This window comes from Strongylocentrotus purpuratus, unplaced genomic scaffold (genome assembly GCF_000002235.5).
Source record: "Strongylocentrotus purpuratus isolate Spur 01 unplaced genomic scaffold, Spur_5.0 spur5_scaffold_11, whole genome shotgun sequence".
Taxonomy (NCBI): Eukaryota; Metazoa; Echinodermata; class Echinoidea; order Camarodonta; family Strongylocentrotidae; genus Strongylocentrotus; species Strongylocentrotus purpuratus.
Genome location: NW_022145596.1, coordinates 7809146 through 7836866, shown reverse-complemented (window position 1 = coordinate 7836866; position 27721 = coordinate 7809146). Strand labels below are relative to the sequence as shown.

The 27721-nt window shown below is 37.7% G+C and overlaps 1 protein-coding gene across 1 annotated transcript; it reads right to left on the bottom strand.

Moving 5' to 3' along the window:
* Nucleotides 1-868: 868 nt before the first annotated feature.
* On the bottom strand, nt 869-27721 carry LOC115922361 (sodium/glucose cotransporter 4-like). Its single transcript, XM_030981267.1, has 15 exons — nt 27605-27721; nt 26587-26689; nt 17011-17082; nt 16257-16361; nt 15737-15796; nt 14754-14858; nt 11263-11449; nt 10766-10980; nt 9307-9442; nt 8411-8518; nt 5924-6074; nt 4967-5135; nt 4044-4259; nt 3238-3364; nt 869-2302 (listed from the first exon to the last, which is right to left on the bottom strand). Exons 2-15 carry the CDS (start codon nt 26677-26679, stop codon nt 2082-2084), a joined length of 1965 nt encoding a protein of 654 aa, XP_030837127.1. The 5' UTR covers nt 26680-26689; nt 27605-27721; the 3' UTR covers nt 869-2081.

The following is a 27721-nucleotide window of genomic DNA, read 5'->3' as shown; positions in this document are numbered from 1 at the left end:
TTTGAAAAAGTTTGTGTTTATTATTCTATAGTACAAAGAGGGAGAGAGGGAGAGGGGAATTTTGTTTTCCTTCCTTCCCTTTCCTTCCACTTTTGCTCTATGTATCTTCGTCTCTTTCTTTGTCCTTTTTTTCTTTCACCCTCTGTCTCTCTTTGTCTCTCTCTCTCTCTCTCTCTCTGTCTCTCTCCGTATTTCTCTCTCTCTCTCTCTCTCTCCCTTTCTCCCTCCCACCCTTCATCCATCCTCCCCACCCGTCCACTATCTTTCTCTCTCCACCTAGCGTCTCTCGATCTGCCTGCATGAGCTCTCATTCCCTAACCTGCTCCGGTTCATCAGGGGTTCACCCTTCTCTCTCACACTCACTAGACATTAAATATCGGCTCCACTATTTTTATTTTGCTCTTTAATTCAATTTCCTTAATTTCTCTTTTGTGTAGATAAGAAATATATCTAATATCTGCCTTTATATTCAGCCTTACATTAATGTTGTGTATGCCTCCGCCCACCAAAAGCGGTGCGGGAGGCAAAGTGTGTTCGGGTTGTCCGTCTGTCCGTCCCGCTTTCTCGTTATCGTGGTACCTCAAAAACCATGCACTTGAGATATGAACTTCAAACTTGAGGATAGTATGTAGCACCATAGAAAGACGATCTCATTAGATTTGGCTTATTCAAAGGTCACAGAGGTCATTAAAGGTTTTAGCTTTCTATTGTGATATCTCAACAACTACAGGGGGTACTAGAGATAGGCTTTTTGTTTTTATCTTGATATGTCACAAATAATTCCAATTTTCCATTTCGTATACAGAATTTTGGGCGGAGGCATATAAGAGCATATATTTTTGATAGTTGAATATTAAGAAACTTACAATTTTCTTAGGAATCTGCTGTTTTATTCAGTCTTCGTGAGGTATGATCACATTGATTGACAATCGTTGTGCACGTTACATTGTAGTAGATGATACCAAGTTAATTTCATATAATATTTTAGTATAACAATTTTGTTCTACTATGCCTATATACAAAATCAGTACAAATTTCCGTCTTCACAATTCTTCCCCTTTAGTACAGGGCTATTTGAGCAATCACTGCCGGATTAGTATTCAGATACTATCTACATGGAAAAAAGGAACATAATAATTGTACATGATTACTGCTATAACAAGTGTTATAATTAATTTTAAAGTTTATGATGCAAAGTTATTCCGCAAAGCAATTCGCAGAAAACTGATACGAAAACAAACACAAAGCGCCCATGTAAATTATCAAAAAAGGAACATATTAAAGTATGCCTACGGAAGTTTTACTCTACGTTTTCTACGCCAGTCACATCCTGGAAAACGAACGTTAAATTAACAACGTCAGGTGAAGAAAAACAAATAAGGACTGGTACTATAGATTTAAAGAATGGCACTGCAGAGAGAAAAAGTGAAGCTTATTGTCCTGCACTCATCAGACTCTGAGTAAACCGCTAGAATGAACAGAAAACTAATATAGTTTACTCTGATCAGTACTAAGCGAATGTCTTCACTACGTCCCTTTTCAGTTCAATTCTTTGAAGAAAAAATATATACAAAGCAACTATTCATAGGCGTATGATGCTTGTAGCTTATATGCAACACACCGCAAAAACACAACAAATGCGCGAATTCAATTTACAGAGTGCAAAGTCAAACAACTAACAACATCTTGTTGTTTAACTAATACACACAAAGGAGAAAAGAAACGTGAATACTCAAACATATTGACAAATAAAGTGCAAATCATAGTTCTGATAATTTCCATATTACACTGAGTAATGTAGTCTCGAATAATGGTTTTAGATCAAGATCCATTGTTTGATACAATAAAAATTAAGTTCAGGTAAGGTGATTGAGCAAGAAACCGTCCATGAAAGGTTATCTTTGTATAGGACATGAATAGGAAAGGAATACCGCACTTACAAAAACGAGACCGATAAAAGACCGAACAAAATATTACCTTGCCTACAATGACTAAAAATCAGTCGGTCTGGAGTCGGTCTGACGGTACGACTGAGGCACGAGGACCTTTTTAGAATCCTTTATATTTGATTTGTTACATTATTATCCAAAGTAGGCCAGAATGAAAACACAAACTGTCCCCAGAATTCCCCCGTTCACTAGGGCTATACGAGCCCATTTCGGATTCTCTAATGCAGTAGCCTTCCTCTCTTGCTCGGGCGCTTCTTCCTCGACATCGTCGGCCTCCTCGTCCGTGGGCGCTCCGCTGATCCCGCAGAGGATGTTCCACGCCTTCCACTTCAGGCCCGTTCTCTCCTGAGCTCCTATTATAGAAGAAAGAGTAGTCATAATAATGTTGTCTAGCAATACATTAACATCAATAGGTAGTACAGTATAGTATTGTCCCTAGCAAAACAGGTATCAGCTAGACAATCTTTAATCGTGAGTTGTTGTCGAAATTTCATAAAGATTTTTTTACCACCACCGGCAAGACTGATATTTGATTTGCTACTATCACACCTTTATGTTATTTAATTTGATTTTGCCCTACCCTTCCGACTTGAATTTTTAATGGATTTGCTAACGGTGTTTGCTACTTTGTAGACATAAATGTTGAGTTTTTATTTTGTTCTTCTTCAAATAATACTTCTATATCGACGCCCCGGAGAGATACATTGTGAGCCCTGTAGTTATGGCTGCTGTGGTGCCGAGGATCGTATGGGTATGGCGTACGGGCACATTTTCGCCAGAAATATTAATTTTGCAAGCGATCGAAGAATAATAGTGATATTGTAAAACAGTCTTCAAAATATTAAGATAGAGCACTTAAACAGTAACACTTCGGTGCATGATTATGAGGTGACGGTTACCCGTATATTGGTATAGTTTCAAAGCTATCGCGGTGCAGCTTCCTAAGCCCACTCCTACGTCACTCACACGTATATTGTAAGTTGATTGTTTGATGAATTTGTAAATTATTTGTTTGCTTGATTGCTTTATTGGTTGGTTGATTGGTAAAAATTAATAGAATAATCGTTTTATTAATCGAATGTTTGATTGATTAATCGACTAGTTGATTAGTTGGAATCTTGGTTTATTGCCTTTTTGATAATTTAGCTACGCTTGAAGGACATTAGAGTGTTTTACTATGTTTAATCACGAGGATAAGTCATCGACAGCAAAAGGGGGAAGAGAAAGAGGGGAGAACAAGAAGTGCAAGAATAAAGTTTATAGTTATAAGTAATAGGCGGAAACTTACTGATCGCTGCTTGCTTCTTTTTCTCTGCCCGAATCACATCGTTCTTCCTCTCATCTTCTGCTTTCTCCTCGGACATCGGCAGTCTTGGCAGATTTGAGAATCGCGTCCAGAATGTGAGCCGTACCAACTAATAGGCAGAGATATCATACAAAGTGATGAATTACAAATAATAATACATATACATTTAAAAGGAAGATTAATCAATAGATCATTTGGTCTTCGGAGAGGGCACAACAAACACATCAGAAATTCAAGCAATCAATTAAACAATCAATAAATAAATCGATTGAATTTACATCGATGTTGTTGTTGTTGATCATTTTATTTAGACAAGGTAAAAACACACTTTCAGCCCAAAATGCTGTTTTTCAGTATGTCCGTATGTATACCTTCAATATACCTTCAGAGGAAGAATACAAGTCAGAGCCAATGTAACAATTAATTAGTCAATCTACCCATCTGACCTCCAAAGCAATGAAGGAACTAACATTACACCCAACCAGTCAATAAAACAAACATTCAATCCATCAAACAGTAACAAATCGATCAAACAAAATCAATATCCAAATGAATCACCCAGTCAGTTAGCCGGTCAATCAACCCGTTAACCAATCGGTTATCAATCAATCAATAAATTCGCAAATCAGTCAACCAATCATTTAATTTACAAATTGAGTAACGAGCCAATCAGCAAAAAGAAACAATATATAAACCAACCAATCAATAAATCAACCGACCAACAAATCAGTCAATCAATAAGGAAGAATATCATCAATCAAAGAACAAACATTAAATCCGTCTTGTACCTTTTGTTGAGGTATGGGCTCGGTGAGTAAGCTGAATATGACTATGAGAATGATAGTGAACCCGTAGAGGAAGGCGGCAAAGTGTAGGAAGTGGAAGTCCCGCACGATGTCGGGTCTACTATCTTCTTGTCCGCATGACGGAACACCGTAGACGAAATCGAGGATGAACCGGGTAAAACCCACGATGAAACCGCAAACGAGTCCCCAGAAAGCGCCCTGATAAAAGATAAAAGTTCAACATTCAAATCGTCTGCACGGATTGACTGACCACTCTTTTTATTAGTATAGGACACAAGCTTAATTACAGGAGTCAAAATTGCTGATGATGCTTTTAAGAGAGGGGGCTCTCAAATAGGGCAATGGCGCACAGGGGTGTATTTTCGGCAATTTTTTACGTTTCCGAATATTTAGTCGGGGAAGACACATGCCCGTGTGTCCCCCTTTAATAATAATGATGATAATAATGTGTCTTGTTAACCCAGGATAGCCTCATCAGTATTAATATTGTTCTCTCTTAGGGCCTTGCAGTCCTATTCTAACCCCGGCTTTAGCCGAGCTGCCATGAAAGGCGCTTTTCCTACCGGGTATCCAGCCCTTCCGCGGTTGTTAACAATTGTTTTCTAGTATTTAAAGTATATTTTAATCATAATTAATTGGGTTTTTATTGTGCAGCTAAAATGCCTTGTATAGGTATAAATAATGCTTGTTATTCTTTGCCGAAATGTAATTTTATTCATTTATCTAACGTTGAATGCATCAAAGAAAAGCAATCTCATTAAAAACACCTCAAATTCCAATATCCCCAATTTCATAGGTAAAAGATAAATATCCCCATTTGGCACGTTTTACCTGTATGTGCGTATGTGTGGGTATATGTGAGTATATATATATATATATATATATCATGTAATAAGAGTACTAACCGTTTCGTTGATTCTCGTCCAAGCGATAGCCGCCGTGAATACAGAGAACACAGCGGGTGTCAGGTATGAAAGGATAGCTTGCATGTAGACAAAGAGTTCACCAGAGCCATACGCTTGGATAACAGGAATCCATAGCACCCCAACGGCGACAAGAACAAGCGTCGCCAATCTGAATGGTTGAGGAAAAATATGATATATAGAAAGTAGATCATGCCAATGAAGGGCAACTTTTTTTTTTGCGTAAGAAACTTATTTATTTACCAACCACCTTGCCGAAAGTTGGTTACTTAATGACTGAAACGTTGTTTTTGTCCTCTCCTCAAAGGCGTTGCAAGAGGGGAGATGTCACCCTCACCATGTCAATTTTAATTCTAGTTGGTCAACTCGTATTGCTTTTTTTGTTGTTTAGTTTTCGATCTTGACATCAAATTAGACATATGAAGGCTTTTCCACTTGTTAAGAAATTGTGTAAGGTGAAGACATCTTTCTCCTCCTTTTTCTTCCCTCATATTTCTTGCTTGTTTGTAATTTTCCGCCATTCAATTTTTTTTTTGGACAATTTAGTGAGACTTTCCTCCATTTAAATCTTTTACCTTTACCCCCCCCCCCCCCGGCGTCAGTTAAATTTTAATGAGTATAATTATGCACTGAACAAGTCACTATCATAGGTGTAACATAGAGTATTCGTAAGACATGGAATATAGGATGATGTACTTAAATGTTATAGAAATTATACCTAATCCTAGAAATCTATATTCAGTCCAAATAATATTACTATTTCTAACGCAGATAGTCCTAACCACTGTACTCATGGTACTAGAAAATTTAGATATTGCGCAAAATTTAATTGTGTACGAAATAAATAGTGCAAAACTGAAGGTAATTTTTGTTGACAGTGTCAGTTATGAAACTTAAATTATTACAATACATGTAGAGCATTTATTAAGTGAGACATACTTTCCTACGATGACGAGTTCGAGCTCAGTCGACCTCGGCCTGATCTTGTACCAGATGTCGATGACGAACATCGAACTGGACGCATTGAAGATGGAGGTCAACGAACTTATCATGGCTGCCAGCATCGTGGCCAGCATCAACCCCCGAAGACCTGCAACGATGAAGGAGATATTGAGAGCAAAGTTGAGATAGATAGATAGATAGAAGAATTGTATTTTATCGCAGCTTTCACGAATGGCAGTTTAATAACTGATTTTCGCATGAATTACACCGTATCAGGATAAATATAGACAAAACATCGAAAGATGGGCGAATCATCCGTTGTTAAAAAACATTAAACCATGTTGGCATTTTGAATACTTGAAGGGAAAAAACGTAAACAAACCTTTTGGATATAGAATACAAAGCAAGCTGGGAAAACGTATAGAAACGATAACCTACTCCCCATTTCCACCATGGTTATTCTACCCTCCGGCAGTGTCAACGGAATTAAGTACTCGAATAAAGAAAACAGATCATCCTACACAACAAAAACAAAGCAGCCTGGAAATCATACATACTAAATGGGCGACTCAATTACATATATACACCGATGGATCAAAAGTACCTGAAAGAGGGACCTCTGCAGCTGCTTTTTACGTCCCTTACTATTCTGTACATCGGAGCAAAAGGTTAGCAAATTTCACCTCTTCGTACAGGGCTGAATTGGCTGCCATCATTCTTGCTCTCAGATGGGTAGATGAATTAGACATTTATGTGGGGGTTGTTATTTTTAGTGATTCACTGAGTGCACTTATTGCATTACAACAACAGAAGGACGAATCTTTTATTCTGGAAATTCTCACCATGACTACTCACTTAAAGAATAAAGGAGTTGATATATATGTAGAGTGGATACCTGGACATTGTGGAATAAAAGGGAACGAGATGGCGGATTTCCACGCAAAGGCCGCATTAGTAAAGAAAATAGAAGTCAATAATAACCTAAATATGTCAGAAATGAAAAGCTTAATTACTACAAGTTCCAAACTCCTTTGGCAAGAAAGGTGGAACAAAACCAACTCGTATTTGAAAACATATCAAAAAGATGTTAATAAACCATATATATGCTCATTTAATAGAGAGACATCATTCAACAATAATACATCGACTCCGCTTTGGAGTCCTTGGACTTAACCAGGATCTCCTCAGATTGGGAATTCATGCTACTGGTTTCTGTAATAGATGCCCCAGTGAAATAGAGACTGTAAAACATTTTTTAGTACATTGCCCTAACTATATTATAGAAAGGGCTATGTTTCTAACCGAAATTAACGAATCCCAACCTGAAAAAATTATGGAATACTTAAAAAAGAGTGAGTCCAGTATACAAAAAGCTATTGTACGGTTTTTTCTCAGAACGAAACGGTTCCCTATCAGGAAGTAATAGTAAAATATAATACAATATTATAAATATGCTAAATTACACTCAGTACATTAAAAATATAATAACATAATGTAATAAGAAAATAAAATAAGAACAGTAAAACATAATACAATATCATAAATATGTTAAATTACACTCAGTACATTAAAAATATAATAACATAATGTAATAAGAAAATAAAATAAGAATAGTAAAACATTATACAATATTATAATATGCTAAATTACACTCAGTACATTAAAAATATAATAACAATCATAATGTAATAAGAAAATAAAATAAGAACAGTAAAACATAATACGATATTATAAATATGTTAAATTACACTCAGTACATTAAAAATATAATAACATAATGTATTAAGAAAATAAAATAAGAAAAAGTAACAACAATGATAAAAGGTATGATAAGATCACTGAATATAGAAGCTTGTGTAGGTGCTATCTTATATACATATTTATGTATGGTGTGTATGTGATATAACAAATAATCTGCACGTACTGTTAAGAAACACTAACAAAGCCCATGAATGTTTTGCTTACGATATTATTTTACGATACTATCTTAAAAGATAGATAAATATAAAACGAAATAAATGTATTTTTAAAAAAATCCAAAATTGAGAGATATAACACGTGCCGTAAAGTAATTTGGCGACAATAGTCAAATCACTGACTAATCGCCAATAACTCAAAACACAACAACAACATTTACCCCTGGAAAATCACCCCCGGAAAATTACCCCCTGGATAACTACCCCCAGAGTACCATTTCCCCTCGAAAAATTACCCCCGGAGAATTATCCACCGAGGACAATTACCCCCCGGAAAATTACCCCCCCCCCCCGGAGTATTGCCACCAGAGGACAACTACCCCCGAGGACAATTACCCGAGAATGTCTAGCGAGCACTGGTGGGAATGACAACGAATCATGCTGGGAAATGTTTTCAATAGGTCCGTTGAATCCAATAAAATTTCATAAAAACACATGAACTAAAATCATCGAATTTAAATTATTTCATCCAAATCCAAACCGACTATAATGATACATCGTATCATACCTGTAGGCATAAGTTCAACGACAAGTCTTGGGTAAGCGATGTTAGAGCATCCCGCTGGATTACCACAAGCCGCCTCACATACTTCCGGGTCTACGCAAGCTATCTCATCTGTCATCAAGAAATATAAAGTGAGAAATTCATAAGTTTGGTAACGTTTCTTTCTTTAAAATATACGAATATATACTGATTTTTTGTAAACATATTTCCATAACCATTTTACTACATGGAATCTCTCGTCTATAGAGAAATGTGTTATTGCTAATGAATGTGCGGAAGACCCGCCGGGAAACATAATTTTGTTCTACACTGTAGCTTGTAGTCAACAGTTTTTTTTTAAATCACAATTTTTTACGTCTTGACATTCATACGTTCGGAAAGCAATATCAAAGGTGCTTAGCCGCTAACATTATCAGTGATGTAGCGAGACCAGTCTCTGTCTTGGGGTTTTGATGTTTTGGTCTTGGTCTACACCCGAGTCCTAATGTAAAATTAAAGTCATCAACGTTTCCTCCTGGTCTTGCCCCCCCCCCCCACCACCACAACCTAATGTCTACAAGCTCCAGTCTCTAACATTCTATATGTATGATTACTATCTGTATTAATTATTCGGCGTCATAGGAAGCGGATATAATCACTAAAACGCCGGAAATTTGTATAGTCCGTGCTTCAACCATCGGGTCTCTTCTTCCGATGTATGATGTGCAGGTGTATACATCGGGGGGGGGGGGGGGGGGGGGGGGTTGCTCTTTACTTTTAACAAGGGAGCAGCATGTTCTTAACGTACACATAGGGGGCCAATCCCCTACGCACACGGATCCTCTGCAATGGTCTGTCCAGAAGACAGAACATAAATGAATTCATTGTATCATCTATGTTCTTTAAGGGTTGCTACTCACCTGGCCACAGGGTTCGGCTGATCATACCAGGGATGACCATTAGGAACATGGGAAGGATCTTGAAGTACCCGGTCATGATACAGGCAGCCTTGCTGTGAGTCACGTTCCTTGCAGCAAGGGTACGCTGAACAATCACCTGGAAGGGTCAAGGACAAAGGTGGATATTTAGTACATCTATCAGCTGGTTCGTACACCAGAGGCTACAACTTACGACAAAGACGGCAGGGTCACAAAACGGAACATTGAAGATGCATGGTAAAAGCTATCCAGATTTGAACAACCAAAGGCAGCATAAAAGACTTTGCACTAGCCTGGATTGTGCACGAGATGCACAAAAAAAACCTAACGACAGGGTACAGGACAGGACGCCGAAGGTGCATGGTAACTGGCTGTCACGACCAAATTGTCATCATAGTAAACTACGCATTACTTACAAGCAAAAACCTAGGACAAGGTTACTGAAACAACCATCGGATTATGATGATAGCTATTACCATAAGACCAGCAGAGATGAATTGCTTAGATGGTTCTCGCAGAAGTGACATCTAGGACAAGGGCATGTGAGGACGTGGATGATAGACGCCCTCTATGACCTGCACTATGAACATGACAGACAATGAAAGCGGACAAAATATACAGTTCCTCAGGTAGACAAAGGAACATCCCTTCACTGCTATTATGTAAAAATGTGTAGAACAGGTGAATATGCATGTGACACCTGTTTTACACATTTTTACATAATAGCAGTGAAGGGATGTCCCTTTGTATACCTGAGGAACTGTATATTTTGTCCGCTTTCATTGTCTATCATGTTCATAGTGCTGGTTTATTAAATACTCGGGTTAGCTTTTTTCTGGTTTGTAAACCAGACATAACATCCCGAGACACGGGTACTGAAATAGATCATTGAAGAAGAATCCTGATAATTACGATAAGATGACACAATAACAATCCAGAAGACTTACATGTACAAGGACAACATCCTAGGAGAACAACTTCATCCACTTCGTCTATCATTCCATTAAGATCAACAAACTTTATTGTATGCCTGGTTTGTAGGAGACACACAGAATACTTACCTAGCTTACACAAGGACAACATCGAACATTACTCATCGATTACATGAAGATAAGGAAAATAAAGTCACCTGGTTCGTGGACCAAAAGTAGCTCCCAAAGATAGATCCTTGCCAGGGGAATTCCGAGGTCTTGGCAGCTATTTTAGGCTTTCCTACTTCGTCCATCATGGCTAATACAACAGACAAACTACTGCATATCGTATGCCTGGGATTCATTTCACAAAGCTTTTTTTTTCAATGACAAATGACTAAAATCAGTGACAAATCTGCTGATAACGAATCAGAAGCAAGGATTTCAGTAGCTTATAACAAAAACTGTAATTTGTCACTGATGCCAAGTTTTGTGAAACGCCCCCAGGTTCGTAGGAGAAGAACCCTTACCTGGTTTGTACACCAGAAGTAGCCCCCTAAGACAAGGGTGCCGAAGATGGATCCAGGCCAGGGAAGGTCCGACGTCTTGGCATCACGGAAGATGTGCCAGGTTTCCTCAGTGGGCACCCCGCACGACGTGTTTCCATAGACCTGAGTAGTGTTGGGGATCGCTGACATGAAACGGAGACGTAGAGTCTCCAAGGACCAGTCGATCTCAGCGAAGGCTGAAAGAACAAAAACAAATCTTCAAAAATTACAAAATTTGCTTTCGGATGAGTGTGCGGGTCCGACGGGGGCGATAATACAAGAACCTTTCTGGAATTAAAAAGAAGTAAAATAGTTTTTTTCGGGGTGGCCGGGTGTCGATGAATGTATTTGAATTTTAAATTCATCGGTTACGAGAAAAATGCCGTTGGTCTCACAATGCGTAGCATTTACTTAGAAATAAATTATATAATCACAGACTTATATCTTGAACAAACAAAATATAAACAAACAAAACTCACCGATTCCCATGAGAATGAAAGCCCCTATCATCATGACAACGGCTTGGATCGCATCCGTGTAGATGACGGCTTTCAGACCACCGGCTACCGTATACACAGCGGTGAGGAGAAGCAAGACGATGACGGAGGTATAGACGTCCCAACCTAAGGACTGCTGGATGACTAAGGACCCGGCGTACATCTCTCCCTGCAGAACAGCAGAATGTTCAAGACTCCAAATTCAAGTTTTATTGGCTGTATTATTGTATAATATAGAAACTTGCCATACTTTAGTGTTACCTACAGTGTAAATATAAACTAAACATAATAAGACAATGTATAGCATATAGATATATAGCAAGACAAAGATTGAATATAATTCTAGATCACATCAGATTGACCTCTTGTTTTGCAGAGAAGAAGTTGATAGAGGAGACATACTTTGGCGAACGAGCAAGTTAAAAATGAATAATAATTTTGGAGTATTGAAATAATTGTATTTTGAAATATACGGACAAACTCATCTACACAAAGAAACCGAGTAAATACCACTGCCCCTTTCACTTTCACCGCCCTCCGGCTACGTTTATTTTTTATCCCCTTCCTATGTTTTCCTTTTCTCCATGATTGTAACTCTTCCAAGTACAGAAGAGCTTCTCCTAATTGATCCCATTGACGATTGGCAAGGTACTTTCATCCCGTTTTTGTTTGTTTCTTGGGGTCTGTGTAGCAAAGTCCTCATGTGTGTTGAATAATTATATGCTACAAATTGTATGCAAGAGCAGATCCAGTTTGACCCTTCATATAAAATTGATCGAGTCCTAAGTAAACTTGGAAATGACTGTGTAAATATATCCACTGTAGAGGAGCTATAAAAAGAGAAATAAAGAGCACGTATTACCGACCGAGTTAAGTGTGTTTACCAGACAACTGAAGTATGGACATATCATCGGCTGTTTTATGTGTCAAAATCCAGTTTGTAAAATTGCGTGAAAAAAAGCCAATGTGCTTTACAAAAGTTGGATATTATTATTGTGACGGTTATTCAAATATAAATATGCTGAGGCGTTTAAAAGGCCCCTGCCATCCAAATGCAAGTTTATTCCTGTTGGTGTGTAGTCCTCTATAATCTTATATTTTGATATTATAATTCTGAAATATTTGTGTTCAAACTTAGCTAAGCTCCGCCCTAAAAAAACCCTCCAGACCTCATTCCCCTTGTGACATCATCTGCCAGTCATGAATGAGCTAACTTGAGAAAGTGGTATGTAAGTTTGCCAGGGTGGACCACCTGTAACAATTCGTAATACAATAGCAACATAAAGGTTGCTATGTCAGACATGCTGTAGCATCACCAGGAAGACAAAGACAATGATGACGTACTGTATATGTATGAAAGCATGCAATTATATTATGAATGTGTGCTGAGCTGGGTGAAATTACATACCATTGTCTATTATAGAATATTAGTTTAGCCGACTGTTTAGTCTGACATGTTCTAAAGAGTGGCGCGTATCCATCGTGTAAAAGATCTATGTATATTTTGGGTCATGCGTACCGAAGCGAAGGATATTAGCAAATGAATGAAATATTTCATCACCACACGCGCGTGTGAAGGAAGCATGTTAATACATTTACTTGATAAAGGCGACTTCGCATAGGATGTCATGTTATCAACAAAATGGAGATGCCCATGTCGTGCTGAGATACTTTACATTATGGCAAGTTCATACCACTCTCATACACTTTGTCAGGGATTCTTATGGATTAAAGGTACTATGTCCCATTTGCAGCCAACATCAAATTCTGTAGAACGTTGCAGGAATCATGAACATGTCACATAATCATATCTGTGAAATTTAAACGTTAGCAGTGTCCTAATATTCAAACAATGCAAGGAAACCTGATTTTTTTTCTTCTAGACTTCACTGTCAGACACTACTGAGTGACTGACTGATTTTTTTCTCTTTGGTACTAACATACATGAAATAAGTTGTGAAGGTACATGAGCATTTGTCTACACGAATCAGTGTCGGATCCAGGGGGGGGGGGGGGGGGGGGGGGGGTGGGCCCGTACCCTGGGAAAAATACAGTTAAAACACGTTAATTTTACCTTTTTTTTTTAGATCCCCCCCCCCCCCCTCCCGCTTATTCACTGGCTGGCTGGCTGTTTCGCCGCTAAATATTCTCTCCGTGACATGAATAACCAAATTCCTGCAACGGCCAAAATGAAACTGATTGAATCTTTGGGCAGCACAAAACTAGTACTTTATGCTAGGAGTCCACTGGGCCAGCGCCAGTTGGTGCCAGTTCGCGCCAAAGATTATGTGATTGGCGCGTAGTGGCTCGCTGTGGCGCCGAATTAATGTCCGCTCGGCATGTGTCGCCAAGTGGAATAAACTGGGTGCCATTTGGCATGCGCCAAATGCCACCCGTCTTGCTCCAAAATGTTGCGCCAGTTTGCGCCAGTTCGCGCCATTACACGGCCATTTGATTCCAAAATTCACCCTGTTGGCGCCATTCGCGCCAATAGACGGCTACTTTGCGCCACTTGGTGATTACTGTTTGTGCCAAAGGTCGCCAAATTGGTTTAAACTTGCCGCCGCTTGGCGCTACTTGCCGACTATATAAATACCGGCCACCGGCTACCTGGTTCAGACCCTCCTCAGCTGCTGTATGAACAACATCTCTACTAAATATTTACAATTTTGATATGTCTGAGGCTTTTGATAATGTTGGAGTGATGATACTGCTCCATCAGAAGATGAGAGATGGTGAGGTGACCACTGCCTATTTGGCCATGTGGCGCGAAATCTCATTGGCGCAACTTGGCGCGCGCCATTACATTCCAGTGGATTCCAGTAGGCGGATTGTTTGCGCCAAAGGGCGATATGTTCGCGCCATTTGGTGCCACTTGGCGGACACTTGGCGCTGATTGCTCGATGCAAGTGGCGCGACGAAAATTTCAAACATTTTGAAATTTTCTTGCCGCCACATTCAAATTTGGTGCCGTTACGGGCCACCACGAGCCAGTTGGGAGGCAGTTTGAGCCACTACACGCCACTAGGCACCTTATTGGCGACACTGGGCGCCACAGTAAATTGCATTGGCGCAAACTGGCACCAACTGGCGCTGGCCCAGTGGACTCCTAGCATTAGTGATTGCAACCACTAAAGTCTGATGATCGTTATTTTCCCACTTAAAGACATTTTCAAAACCTTTCGTTTTGAGGGACGTTCAAATGCCGTTGAAATTTAACCGTTTCATTTGTTTGGCCTGCAAATGGGACATAGTACCTTTAATAGGCAATAATACAATTAATATCTCAGAATAACTAAAGTTATTTCTTGTGTTAAGGTTTCGTTTAGGTATCTTTCAGTAAATAAGGATTTTCTGAAGCATAAAGTTTAATGTTTTATGATTCCTGTAATCATATACTATTAAGTGTACTGAATCGAGTAAAGTCAGATAATTAGGGTATCATGATTTGATCAAGTTCTCAAAATACTTACCGATAACATGATAACGATAGCCATGATAAGGTTGATGATGGAGATAAATATTTGCAGACGATCCGCTCCAAATCGAAGCTTGAGGTATTCAGGGACCGTCGAAACCTGGGAAAAGAGTGAGGTCGTAAGGCCAAATAAAAAAAAACATGTTTAGCGTCCTGTTTTTTTGAAAAATAGGAAGGAGGAGGCCTTTTTTTTTTTTTTTTTTTTTCTTTCAAAATGGCCGCTCAAAATGGCCTCTCGATACATTTTCCCTCACAGTCGGGCTATTTTTCAGAATGGCCGCCGACATTTTTTTAAATTTTTTTAAAATCAGAAATAGATCCATTTAGCAGGGTTTTTCATGTTTTTTCTTTTAAAAAAAATTTTTTTTTTTAAATTTAAAAAAAATAAAAATATTTCAAAAAAAAAAAAAAAAAATAGGAGGCAGCCCCCAAAAAGGAAGCGGGCGGGGACGCTAAACATGTATATTTTTTACATGGCCTTAGGGATTAATTTTTTTAGTGCTTATAATACATCCACAGGGGCATCCATATATAAAAATTGTAAACATTCACTATCCACCCAATTTTCAAAATTTCCCAAAACTTTGTATGACCTTTAAGCATACTTTGAATCTGGTCAACTTTGCTTCTGTTGATGATCAAATACAGAAAACACCCTTTATAGATCAGGGAGAGTGTGATAAAAGCACACAGTAGGAGCAGTGCAATTTAAATAACAAGGGATGGATTAGAGTTTTTTCTGAAATGAAATGAAAGGGCTATTTTACTTTCAAGAGTCCTTTCACTTCATTTACGAAATAACCTCTCTTTATATCTTAGAGACACTTTTTTGAGGCATTATCTTCAAAAATCCGGACAGCTTAATAATCACTCTGAGATGGAATAGAATACCAATACGAATTGCATTATGCAACGTCTAGACATGAAGGTCGAATCTCAACTTTATTTTTCTTATTCTTCTTTGACAGTTTGACATACCTCTGAAGCGAAGTAGACAGGAACAAAGATGAACCCTAATAGCAACAAGCAGTTCAAGGCCTGTAAAGGAAACAAATTAAAAGTAATTCAGTGTCAAATGCTTACAGCGCTATTTTTTCAGAATTCATTTTGGGGAAAGATCATTACGTATATTTTTGATATGTATTATACATACCACTAATAATGGAATCCGAATATATATATATATATATATATATATCGCCGATAAGAATAAATCACAAATACATACTTGTACTGGTCAATACCTCTTAGACCTTATACAGTCAAACCTGTATATAAAAAATATTGGTCTTTATAAAGAGGTGGTCTTTATGTACAAGTTTTTAAGTACACAGTCATTTCAATGAGAAATACTGTTAAAGGGAAAATAAATGGTGTCTTTATAGACAGATGTCTGTGCATGTTTTGCTGTATATCATATAGGAGAGCCGATAAAAACCACGACTCGTGTTAACAAAATAGTTAAAAAACAAAAACAAATATTCATGAATGCCCTAACCTGGAATTCGTAAATGACTACACCATATCCAGATAAAGATGCAGTCCCGGAAACTCCTATGAACGTCGAACTACCAATGTTGGTCACCACTAAGGATAAACCTACCTGTTAAATTGTTAGAGTGGATGAGAAGGGAAACAAGGAATATTGCATTTTATACCCAAAATATGGGAGAAGTACTTTTCATAATTATGACGATGATGATGATAATACTAATGATAACAATATTAATAAAAATTATTATTATGATAATTATAATAACAATGTTAATGTTTTTAATAATGATAATAATAATTATTATAATAACAATATTTATAATACAATAATAAAAATGATAATAATAGTGATGAGGATGATGAGGATAAATAGTAAATAGCATGGAATTGTTTTTCGACTAATGCGAATTCTGTCCTTTTATTTCAGTGATATTTTTTTCAGAAAAGAAAACAAGAAGGAAAAGAAAGAAAACGGAAAGTAACTGTTTTCATGTGTAGTTGTATGTGAGTTTAAGAGGTGGGATGGATTTCGGTTATCCGAGTGTTGTTTTTGTTCATTTGTTTGTTTTTTTCTTTTGTTTGTTATGTTATTTTGAATACCATCGGGGTGCCCCCCCCCCCTCTGTTCGTGCTATTCCAAGGCCGAATCCCATAAATATTATGTATTTATATATATATATATATATAACTATGTGTGTGCCCACTCATCTTCAAAATCTGGGATATGCCACAGATTGGGATAAGGAGAAAATACTTACAAGATACCATGGCATTTGTCGACCCGCCAAAAAGTAGCCGCTTGTGCTGTCCTTGCCGCCGCCCCATGATGCCTGTTATAAAAACAATAAAACAACAATAAAAGTAAATTGATTTTGACGGTTATTCCTCAGTCACACCGATGGCACACCGACACCAATTCCACCAGTACGTTTAAATATTTTGGCTAGAGATTCTTTATTTGTTTGTAAGGCGATCAACAAACAAACAAATGTTCATCTTCGAAAAGTTATAAAATCATCTCAATACAATGGAACAATCTCAGGGAGACGGAGTATCTTTCAAAATACCCCCAGTGGTTTTCAATACACTTTGTAGCACATAATAAATACCCGAGAGCGAGAAAAAAAAAGTTATTAAAGAGAAGGTTGAGTTCTGGGGAGAGGTGAACAGTAATTTGTGAGCGTTTTTCATGTTATTATGCAAGTGTAGAAAAAAATATGAGAAAAAACGTTCACTGAAAAGCATGGCTCTTCAAACGCCTTCATATTCTAAATACGATATGTAACAGCTTAATAATGGGGACCATATTTTATACCACATATTTGCGTAGTACGGTCTCATATACATCTTTATGTGTACAGTACTTGTTAATTTACCAAGACTGGACCAAATTTCTTATCATTTTGATGATTCCAGAAAATTGCAGAACACACCAATACTTATATGCTGCATGATCAACTTTTTCTGATCGATTCCATACCGTTTCTTTCACAATGCAATCGCGTGACCAGAACTCGACTATGTCTTTAAATTATGATGCGTGGTATATCCATTTCAAGAACAATGTATTGCAATTCGGTGCTCTTGGGTAGAGCATGATTTAGTAGAAAGGGAGGAACGTGGATACAATACTTTGATCTTTGTCGAAAGATGTACTTTGAACTATAAGGCCTAAAAAAAGCAACTTGTTGTATTGCCCTTTATGCTACGGTCACAAAGGTTCGTACGAAAGATAATTTCGTACGAATCTCCCTGTTTTTCCATTGTCTTTTTTTTTCGCCCTCTTTGGACCGATATTTTTCAGTTTTTAATGTTTTTTTTGTTTTTTTTCCCGCCCTCTTTTGGCTGATTTTTCTCAGTTGTTAAAGCTTTAACACGTGTTTCAGCGTCATCATTCCATTCATATCTTTTTCACCTCATAATAATCCATGGTTTGCAATGTTGTGTTGAGACAACACTCTGTGCTTCCCAGCTGACGAAGTTGGTTTTCAACTACCTGTAAAACTTGCTAGCAATGTGAAGATTGTTGACAAATTGTACAGGTGGTCCCGGGCATAAAGTGGTCTCTTTACTAACCAAAGAAGGGACCGAAACTGACACAGGAAAAGACAGTCAGACACTTTTGCATGCAACAGGTTCAAATCATAGCCTATTACAAATGTTTGTATCTATAAAACTGGCCCACTTTAAAGAATATGCTCTTCATTCCTGTTTCAGTTCTGGGCATTGTCCCAAGGGTATGTTTGTTCCAATTGTATGATTGTATCCTTTTTTTGAGTCTGAAATGAGTCAAATCTGACAAGAAATTCAAACAATTCAAATTCATGAATGTTTTAACTCACTCAATGCGCAGCATTTAATTCACGGGCGGACAGCACTGAATGACCACCAATAGAAAAACATGTTAATATCCACTCTTTGAAGCTCGATTTGAGACTGTTAGGCAGTGGCGGATCCAGGGGGGGGGGGGGCCGGCCCTCACCCCATTGGGAAAAAAACGTGTAACACACGTTATATTTACCTTTTTTGGAGATGGGCCCCCTCCCCTGGCGCTTAAGGGGGGGGGGGGGTGGTGCGATTTTTCAAATATTCGAGGGCCCCCCCCCCAAAAAAAAATAGTGGTCATTTTTGGACCTGCTTCAAATGTTGTTCCTTTGACCGCAAGCAACGTCGATACCAAGACTATCATCATTGTCTTCATCATCGTCTCTGGCATCATCTTCAATCTTCATATCCGTCATCGCCACTGTCTTTATCTGTCGTTTATCTCGTCATCATCGTCATCGTTTCGTCGCCATCGTCAGTTTCGTCAGTGTTGATTTGGTTTGATTGTTAATCCTTATTCTTGAACGCTTTGCTGAACTAATTAACGATCCTTAATTTCCTTGTATTGGATTTTTGATGATTGACATTAGTTTTTTTTTTATGTGATTGATGATTGATATACTTGTGTGGTTATCCGACACATGCTCCGCCGACGATTGCTCCGCCGACATTAACTCCGCAAAACGCGACAATTGCTCCGCGACGTTTCCTCCGACGTCAAATGCTCCGCCGACAGTTGCTCCGCCGACAGTTGCTCCGCCGACAGTTGCTCCGACGACAACTGCTCCGCCGACATTTGCTCCGCCGACATTTGCTCTGCCGACAATTGCTCCGCATGAAGCGATAAATGCTCCGGTGACAAATGCTCCTCGAACGACAGTTGCTCCGACGACAGTTGCTCCGCCGACATTTGCTCCGCCGACAATTGCTCCAGCGACATTTGCTCCGGATGGAGCGACAATTGCTCCGGATGCATTTGCTCCGACGACATTTGCTCCGCCCCAAAAATGCCCCGTAAAATAAAAATGCTTCGCCGACAATATTTTTAATATTTTTTACTACCAGATAATTTACACTAAGAAATCATTACATGTCAGGGGAAGTAAAAGCTTATTTTGCAATCTTTCTATTTTAGAGCAGGGATTATGTTTTTAAACGGATGCGAAGAGTTCTTTCTGATATTTACATGGATTTATATCATGATTGTTGATAATTTGTAATGTATGCATTGGTAAGAGTGTGCCATAGACGAGAAACATACGAAGTTTCGTCGCAAAACGCAATACATTGTATCTCCATATTTTCAAAATAAGGTTGAAAATACTTAAATAAAAGAAGAAAAAAACGAGAATTCTTTTGATAATTTTTATAATTTCAAAATATTTCCTTTGTAATTATGTAATGAGCGGGGTATCAAGTGAAAGGTATTTTTTGTATTCTACGACGGTGGTGTCACTTTAATTTCTCTAAAAATGGCGCTTGACTCGTTTTGTGATGAAACTTTTCATTTTGTCATCACATTTTTGTGAATGCTAATAATTAGTATAGATATATTGACTGCTATGAGAGGCATTGCAGTTTCTATAGGCTCAAGGACGTTACATCCTGCTATGACCCAGAGGCGCGCCGCGGTGTCCCGAATCTCTCGAATATTAAAGTAGTCCACATTTCATATACCGAATTAACATAAAAATATACAAAGAATTCTTACCCTATCCTTTACTTGGTTAAAGATTAGTTAAAACATCACAGCAAATCTGGGAAACTTTTTGTTAGTCTTCGCTAGAAATTTGCCTGAATGTTAAGATCATTGCGGAATCGCACACACTAAGCGACCAAATCGCAGACAAACTGTATTGTACCCGCGCTCGCACAAACTTGTTACACGTAAACCAACGGGGATCTCGCCAAATTTGATGTATGCAGCCGGCCAGTTAATCGGGGCATGAGGGCAATAAAAGACTATTGACCGGTAGGCGGGTACTCTCTAAAAAAAAATCGAGTGATCACGGACGTCACTCCTCTGGAGAGTGAAAACGTAGTGAAAAGAGAGTGGACATTCACCCTTTTCTTCTTAGAGAGCACTCTAAAATCAATCGATGTTCACTCCTAAACAAGTGATCACGGACGTCACTCCCAAGAAAGTGAAAATAGAGCGAAAATTCACTCTTTTTTTTAAAGAGAGTAAGAGGGCATTCTTTAAAAGACTATGGACTGGCAGACGGGCATGGCTAAAATCACGACTTCAAGAGAGGCATATTATTTTTATTATCCCCTCGCCGACGAAGTCTGAAGGGATATAGTAACGCTGCCGTCTATCCGTCCTTCCTTTCTTCCGTCCGTCCTTCCGTAACAAATCTGGTTTCCGTTCGATAACTTTAGTAATGTATGAAGGATTTTAATGACATTTGATATGAAGGTACAAGGTATCAAACACAGCCTACGTTCGACTTCGGAGTATGTAGGTCAAAGGTCATAGCTCATTAAATATGCGATCTTGGTTTCCGTTCGATAACTTTAGTAACTTGTTTGACGGATTTTAATCAAATTTGATATGAAGGTACATGGTATTAGAATACAGCCTAAGTTCAATGTCGGACTATATAGCTCAAAGGTCATAGCTCATTAAATATGCAAAAATAGCTATTTATGTATCTGAAAATGTGGTTTCCGTTCGATAACTTTAGTACTGTTTGATAGTTTTTAATGAAATTTGATATGAAGGTTCATGGTATTAAAATACAACCTAAATTCGATTTTGGAGTATGTTGGTCTAAGGTCATAGCTCATTAAATATGCGGAAATTCCTAGCTATATGCGAAAATGTGCCTAACTTTAATAAATAGTATAGTCTAAATAATGGAGGTAACTTTTCTGACGTGTAGGCCATTGCACCCGGCGAGGGGACGCTACACTTGACTTGCGTTGACTTGTTTCCATTATGTTTCAATGATAATTTTCCGATACACACGGGTTTACAATTATAGGTCAAGTTGTTGAACATCATGAAAACGTACCTACTTGAGGGTTAAACAACCTCGTATTCGATATCTCTCTATCCTCTTGATCTTTGTTATCAAGGTAGAAGAAACCGACCTTGTAAACAGGAAAGACCGTCTTAGAAAATTTTTATGCCAATTTTCACCCCTAAGATTCAAAATAATAAATCAAAAAATTATCCTGGTAGTAACCTTGATGCATCTACCACTCATCATCGATATACTTAATGGCACTTTAACGCGCTACAAAAGTGAAATTCTACGTTAAGTAGTTCATTGCCATTTTAGTGCGGTATGGTACATGTATGTAATCCCGTAAGATTTTTTTGCCAAAATAGATTTTGTTGTTGTTGTTGCTGTTTTGGCTCCAAAAGGGTTCCAATTGGCCAAAAATGATGGGGTTCAATTTTCAGACCCCTCCTTCACTTCCTGGGGGTCCATATTGGGCGCCAAAATGGCTTATATGAAGCGCAATAGGGAAATTTGGTGTCTTCGGGAAAATTTGAACCCCATCAATTTCTGATAGCTTGGACCCCAATGAATCCAAAAATGCAAAACAAAATTGGCACAAAAGTCCTACGGCAGCTGTTTCAGTGACATACCGTACCACACTATTTTGGTCGCGTAGCACGATAATAACTCGGGCGTCGCATCTGAAGGAAAAATGGCCTGCCCGAGTTTACTCGGGCTCCATAATTATTGTTATTCATTTTATTCAAATTGTCTAACTTGCCAAAAGGGAAGTAAAACATCGTTGACATTCAATATCTTGACGTAATTATAAAAAAAAGCCCTTTGAATTTACCATGAGAAATTTTAAATTGGTTTTACCCCCCCCCCCCCCCCCCCCCCCCTAAAGAACAAAAGAACAAAAATGCTACAAGTCTTGTAGCATTTTGTTCTTTTGTCCTTTATGATTTTTTTTTGTTAACAATCAAGTCTGCCATTACCTCCAGTAATAGTAATGCCGTCACTTTCTCAATCCTTCTCATAAAACCGAATTAATCACATGGTTCATGAAGTAACAGCACCTCCATTTCCTTAAGTATACTAGTATCAAAACATGATTCTCTTAAAAATAGCGGTTGGATACGAAAGCAATAAACGGTGATAGGGTATTGGGTATCGCATTTGTATTGTATAAACACAATGAAATTACCAGTGCTCTTGTGAAGTTATGTGTTCCTGGCAAAAGTGCAAGTTCATAGATGCATTGTGCAAAGTTTGTATGATATAAAGAACTTTAAATCTTTTTGTTGGGGTGGGGCAAATTTTGAAATGAAATCATTTTTAGAATGGCAGACAAAGATGGTTTTATTTCCATTTTCTTCGATTGAGATGATATTCATTATAAAACATCACTTGTCTACCCCCCCCCCCCCAAATCAATCTTCAATTCGCCTATGAATCTATCTTTATCGACTATTATTTTTGTCATCCATTGACATTTTACCTTCGTCGGGAGGGTTTCACGACCTAACTTGTACCCCAATCACACCGCCAGACCGACGGATTCTTGGACTTTCGGTGTATTAGAAATTATTGTTGTGTTTGATGTCAGTCTTGTGTCGGACTCCTTGGTGTAACCAGGGGCGGATCCAACCCGCGGCGAGGGAAGGGGCCCAAAAGGGGGCCAAATTCGTGAGAAAATATTTAGCGGCGACTCAGCCGACCAGCCGAATAAGTGGGGGGTTGTGAAAAATAAACGTTACCATCTCTCTCTCTCGCCCTTCCACTGTCATTATCCCCCTTTTTGACTCTTTCTCACTCTTACGTTCCTCCACTCGAGAAACGAGATCTTCAAGTTTAAGGATTTACAACACTGATGATATGGCTAAGGGGCGTTTCCCAATTTGAACAACGGAGATGTTATTTAAAACTAACAAGGTCGTGGACTGCAGACACAAATCTGGGCAACCCAACTCTCTTTTGAAAGCGCTATGCATTGTATATTAGCATACCTCACAGCTTACGCTTAAGTAATCTAATCAGACACCATTGTCACTCATAGCGAGAGCAATATATTCTTGTATAACATGAAAACAAAGCCATATAATATTATTATTATTATTATTATTATTATTATTATTATCTATCAGGCTTTGACTTACCTCGGTAAATATGGCTTTTTTGTGTGTGTTCCCGGATTACTGAGCAATACGAAAACAATATTGGTCAGTCATCTGGTCACTGCGCTAAAGATATTGAATATACCGATTAATTGCATTTTGAAGCCTTATATAGATAATCATACTTTTTGAGGGTTACTCCTCAATAAAAACTGAAATACCACAGCACTTTCTGTTTGCATCTATTCCATTTTGTATCTTTGAATGTAAATTGTTATTGCCCAGATGAATAAAGTTCGTGTTTTTTCCCGAAAATCTGTTTAAGGCACATGTTTGCATAATAGAAAATAGTTTATCATATTGTCCTCACTCACCTTATGCAATTATTACAAAGCTTTAAAATCACAAGCATCATTTTTGTATTATTAAAAGAGTCTTCGTCCCAAAGCTTCAAACCCATTTTATCCAAAAAAAAAATGAACCTTATAACCTTGAATGAACCTAATATAACGTGCCCGCTTAAAAATTTGTTAGTTAAAAGATATGAATGAAACTTTGGAATTAAAATGTTATGTTTTTCTTTTAAGGAGGATGCCATATTCAACTCTGTGTGGTACAAAACTCTTTCCCTACCTATCAGATATTGTTTTTACCTATTTCCCTTCGCTTTAGTAGGATATAGTTCCAACGATGTCCAGAAACTCGAATGACCAAGGTTTCCTAAATAAGAAGCGGATTTTTACATACAAACGGCTGACCAATTCGGAGGTAAGAATATAAAGATTAAGCTTTTTATAAAGTAATCATACTTTTGCAGTTATCTACAACATCATTCTTCTAATGTTCCTTCAAGTATTATCCGTTGGAAATGGTGAGATTTGCAGGATGTTCTATTGCTGAATGCGCAAATACATGATACATGTACTAATAATATGGTATACAAATATACACTGTCTTGAGAGGTTCTGGTTAAAACTATGCGCAAGAGGTAACTCCAATAGTACTATTTGCTGAGGGGCACAGCATCGAAGCAAATGGTACTTTTGGAGTCACCGAGGCCTATAGTTTTAACCAGTACCTCGAATAGAGGCATGGTATATTTGTTTTATATCCTGCATCAAAAAAATTAAAAAAAACATTTTTGGGAGAATTTTTTTTTTTTTTTTAAATATCAATTTTTATCTAAAAAGATTTGAGATATTTAGTTTTCATTAAATTAAGATTTGAATAAGAAAAAAAATTCAATTAAAAAAAAAAAAATTCATATTTTTTCAACTCCCAAATAGTACTCCCAAAAAGTACTCTCATATAGTACTTTCTAAAAATCGTTCAAATATTTCTGGTCATGTGACGAGCTCTCAACCAATCAAAAGCCAACACATTTTTGATGCAGGATATAATAATATATATGTAAAGAGCTTTGAGAGGACCTTCGGTCCTGAAAAGCGCTATATAAGAACTAGCTATTATTATCATTATCACTTTCAGAATGACGATGTTTGAGCATTACAGTAGCTGTCCTTGTTTGCATTTCGTATTTGATTGTTTGTTGTTGTTTATTCTTCTGGTTTTTTTTTTAGCTTTTGGGGGATAACACCGGGGTGCGCCCCCTATTCGCGCTATTCCAAGGCCGAATCCCATCAACATTATGTATTTCTAGGTTTGGCGCGCCCTATATTGTGTGCCCATCTCATCTTAAAAATCTCGGATATGCCACATATTGGAAAAAGGAGAGTATACAAGATAATTGTTGCTGCTGTTGCTCCTTATGTTTTCATTCTTTTGATTTGCATTTGTTATCTAGTTCCTTCTGCTTAAATCACAAGTGCATTGCCAAACAATAGCGATTAGTGCAGGTCTCGCACGGTTAAACTGTTTGTCTTTGTTATGACTACTGCATTTTTACAAGACTATTAGGAATGAAACGCTCATAAAAAAGTGATTAAAGATAGATTGTGCCATTTATTCACTGTAAGTCATTGGGATATCTCTCTCTCTCTCTCTCTCTCTCTCGCTTTCTTTCTATTTATCTGAGGCCTCTTATTCTGAATTACATTTCTTATTCTACTCTATCATCTACAAATTCCCTCCACATTGTATATGAGTCTTGAACTATTACTTGACGTAATATTCCTATTATTGATCAGTCAAGTCTTTTTTTTCTCGACCTATTTTTTGAAGCGAATTCAATGTATATATATTTTAATTACAAATGACTGTATGTACGGTGACATATTTAATAGTAGTTAGTAGTAGTAGTCGTAGTAGAAGTTGAAGTAGTATTTGTAGTAGTATTTGTAGTAGTAGTAGTAGTAGTATAGCAGCATCAGCGACAGCAGTAGTAGTAGTAGAAGTAGTAGTAGTAGAACTAGTAGTAGTAGTAATAGTAGTAGTGGAAATAACAGTGATAGTAGTAGTTGTGGTTGTGGTAGTGGTGGTGTTAGTAGTAGTAGTAGTGGAAATAGCAGTGGTAGTAGTGGTTGCGGTGGTGGTAGTAGTGGTGGTAGTAGTAGTAGTAATGGTCGTGGTAGCAGTGGTGTTAATTTTATTAGTAGGAGTGGGAGTAGTGGTAGTAGTAGTAGTAGTAGTAGTAGTAGTAGTAGTAGTAGTAGTAGTAGTAGTAGTAGTAGTAGTAGTAGTAGTAGTAGTGGTAGTAGTAGTAGCAGGGAAAGCAGCAGCAGTAGAAGTATAGTAATGGTTGTTTATGAAATACGGTAGGCCTATACATCAAGTTCAGATATTCATACTCCATTAAAGAAAACTGCACTGAAATTCACAATTAATTGATCGACGAATGGGTGTGTTTGTCTAGTTACCAATATGTTATAAGCATATGATAAGTACAAATTTGAAAAAATGCGCAATTCGATCGCCGTCAACGTTTGGTAGTTGTTAGATTTTGATGAAGTGAATAGGGTTACATTGAGCTAAAGGTTCTCACCCATATTCCAATTGAGAAAACGGCAGTAAAATGCACGACGATGACCACGATGTCCCAAACTTCTAATTTTCCATTCGCTATTAGATTTCCCATAGTGGTATGCCTGCATTGGAAACAGAGGGAAAAGAATAAAAAGTTTTACCTGACTTCCATGATGAAACAGGTGTATAATTGTAAGTAAGCAACCAGAGGACTGACGGCTTTAAATCCTCTCATAGGGACTTGATATAATGGGGATTAAATCCTTACCAAAGGGAACTAGCACATCGATTTGGTTTCGAACCCAGGGCATCCCGATTTTTTGTTTCTTCTGTCTTTTTCCCCTTTTACCAATATTTTTTCCTCCATATTTGTGTTATTATGTAACCTTTGAGGGTAGTCATACTATCAAGCTTTGCTTAGTTTGTCAACCCTCCTGTTTGGTGTTTTCGATTAGTTACAGCCAGCCTTACTTTTTTCTACATATATTCTTTTGTCATATGTACATTTGCAATGTTTGTTTGTTATATATTTGTAAAAATGCAACAAAAAAGAAAATCAAACAGAAATAGATAAATCAAATCAAATCAAATCAAATCAATATAAACATAATAAAAGCAGAAATCACATGGAAAGAGCGGAGTGAATTAATAAATGGGGATAGCAAAAGTTTAGAGCAGTCTTGTCAGGTACAAATTGTGTGTGCTCTTTCTCTCTGAAATATTTAACGGGGTCTTCCCAAGGTGAAACAAAAAATGCCCCGACCGTTATAAAAAGCATTAAGGTCTATGATCAAACTGAATGATTCATTGACAATTAGTACAGTATCAGTGACATATTTCTACACAGGTCTACACTCATAAGTATGATAAAACAATTAATAAAACTCAAATCGTGATAACATTTGCATTACAAACTTGGATACTTGCATTGTACTTACAACAGGTGTATGATGACATTATGTCTCATTGCCTTAGCAGCTATACAACTCTTAATTATTTACTTACGGTTTAAAAATGCATTCGTATGATAAGCTTACCTTATCCAGTCGTCCTAAAAAAAGTTTAGGGGGTTTCCTCTCATCTACGAAAGTCACCTATAACAGATCGCGCTGTTGTTTCAAGGTTTCCTGGTGCTTTGGTTTCACTCAAATCTA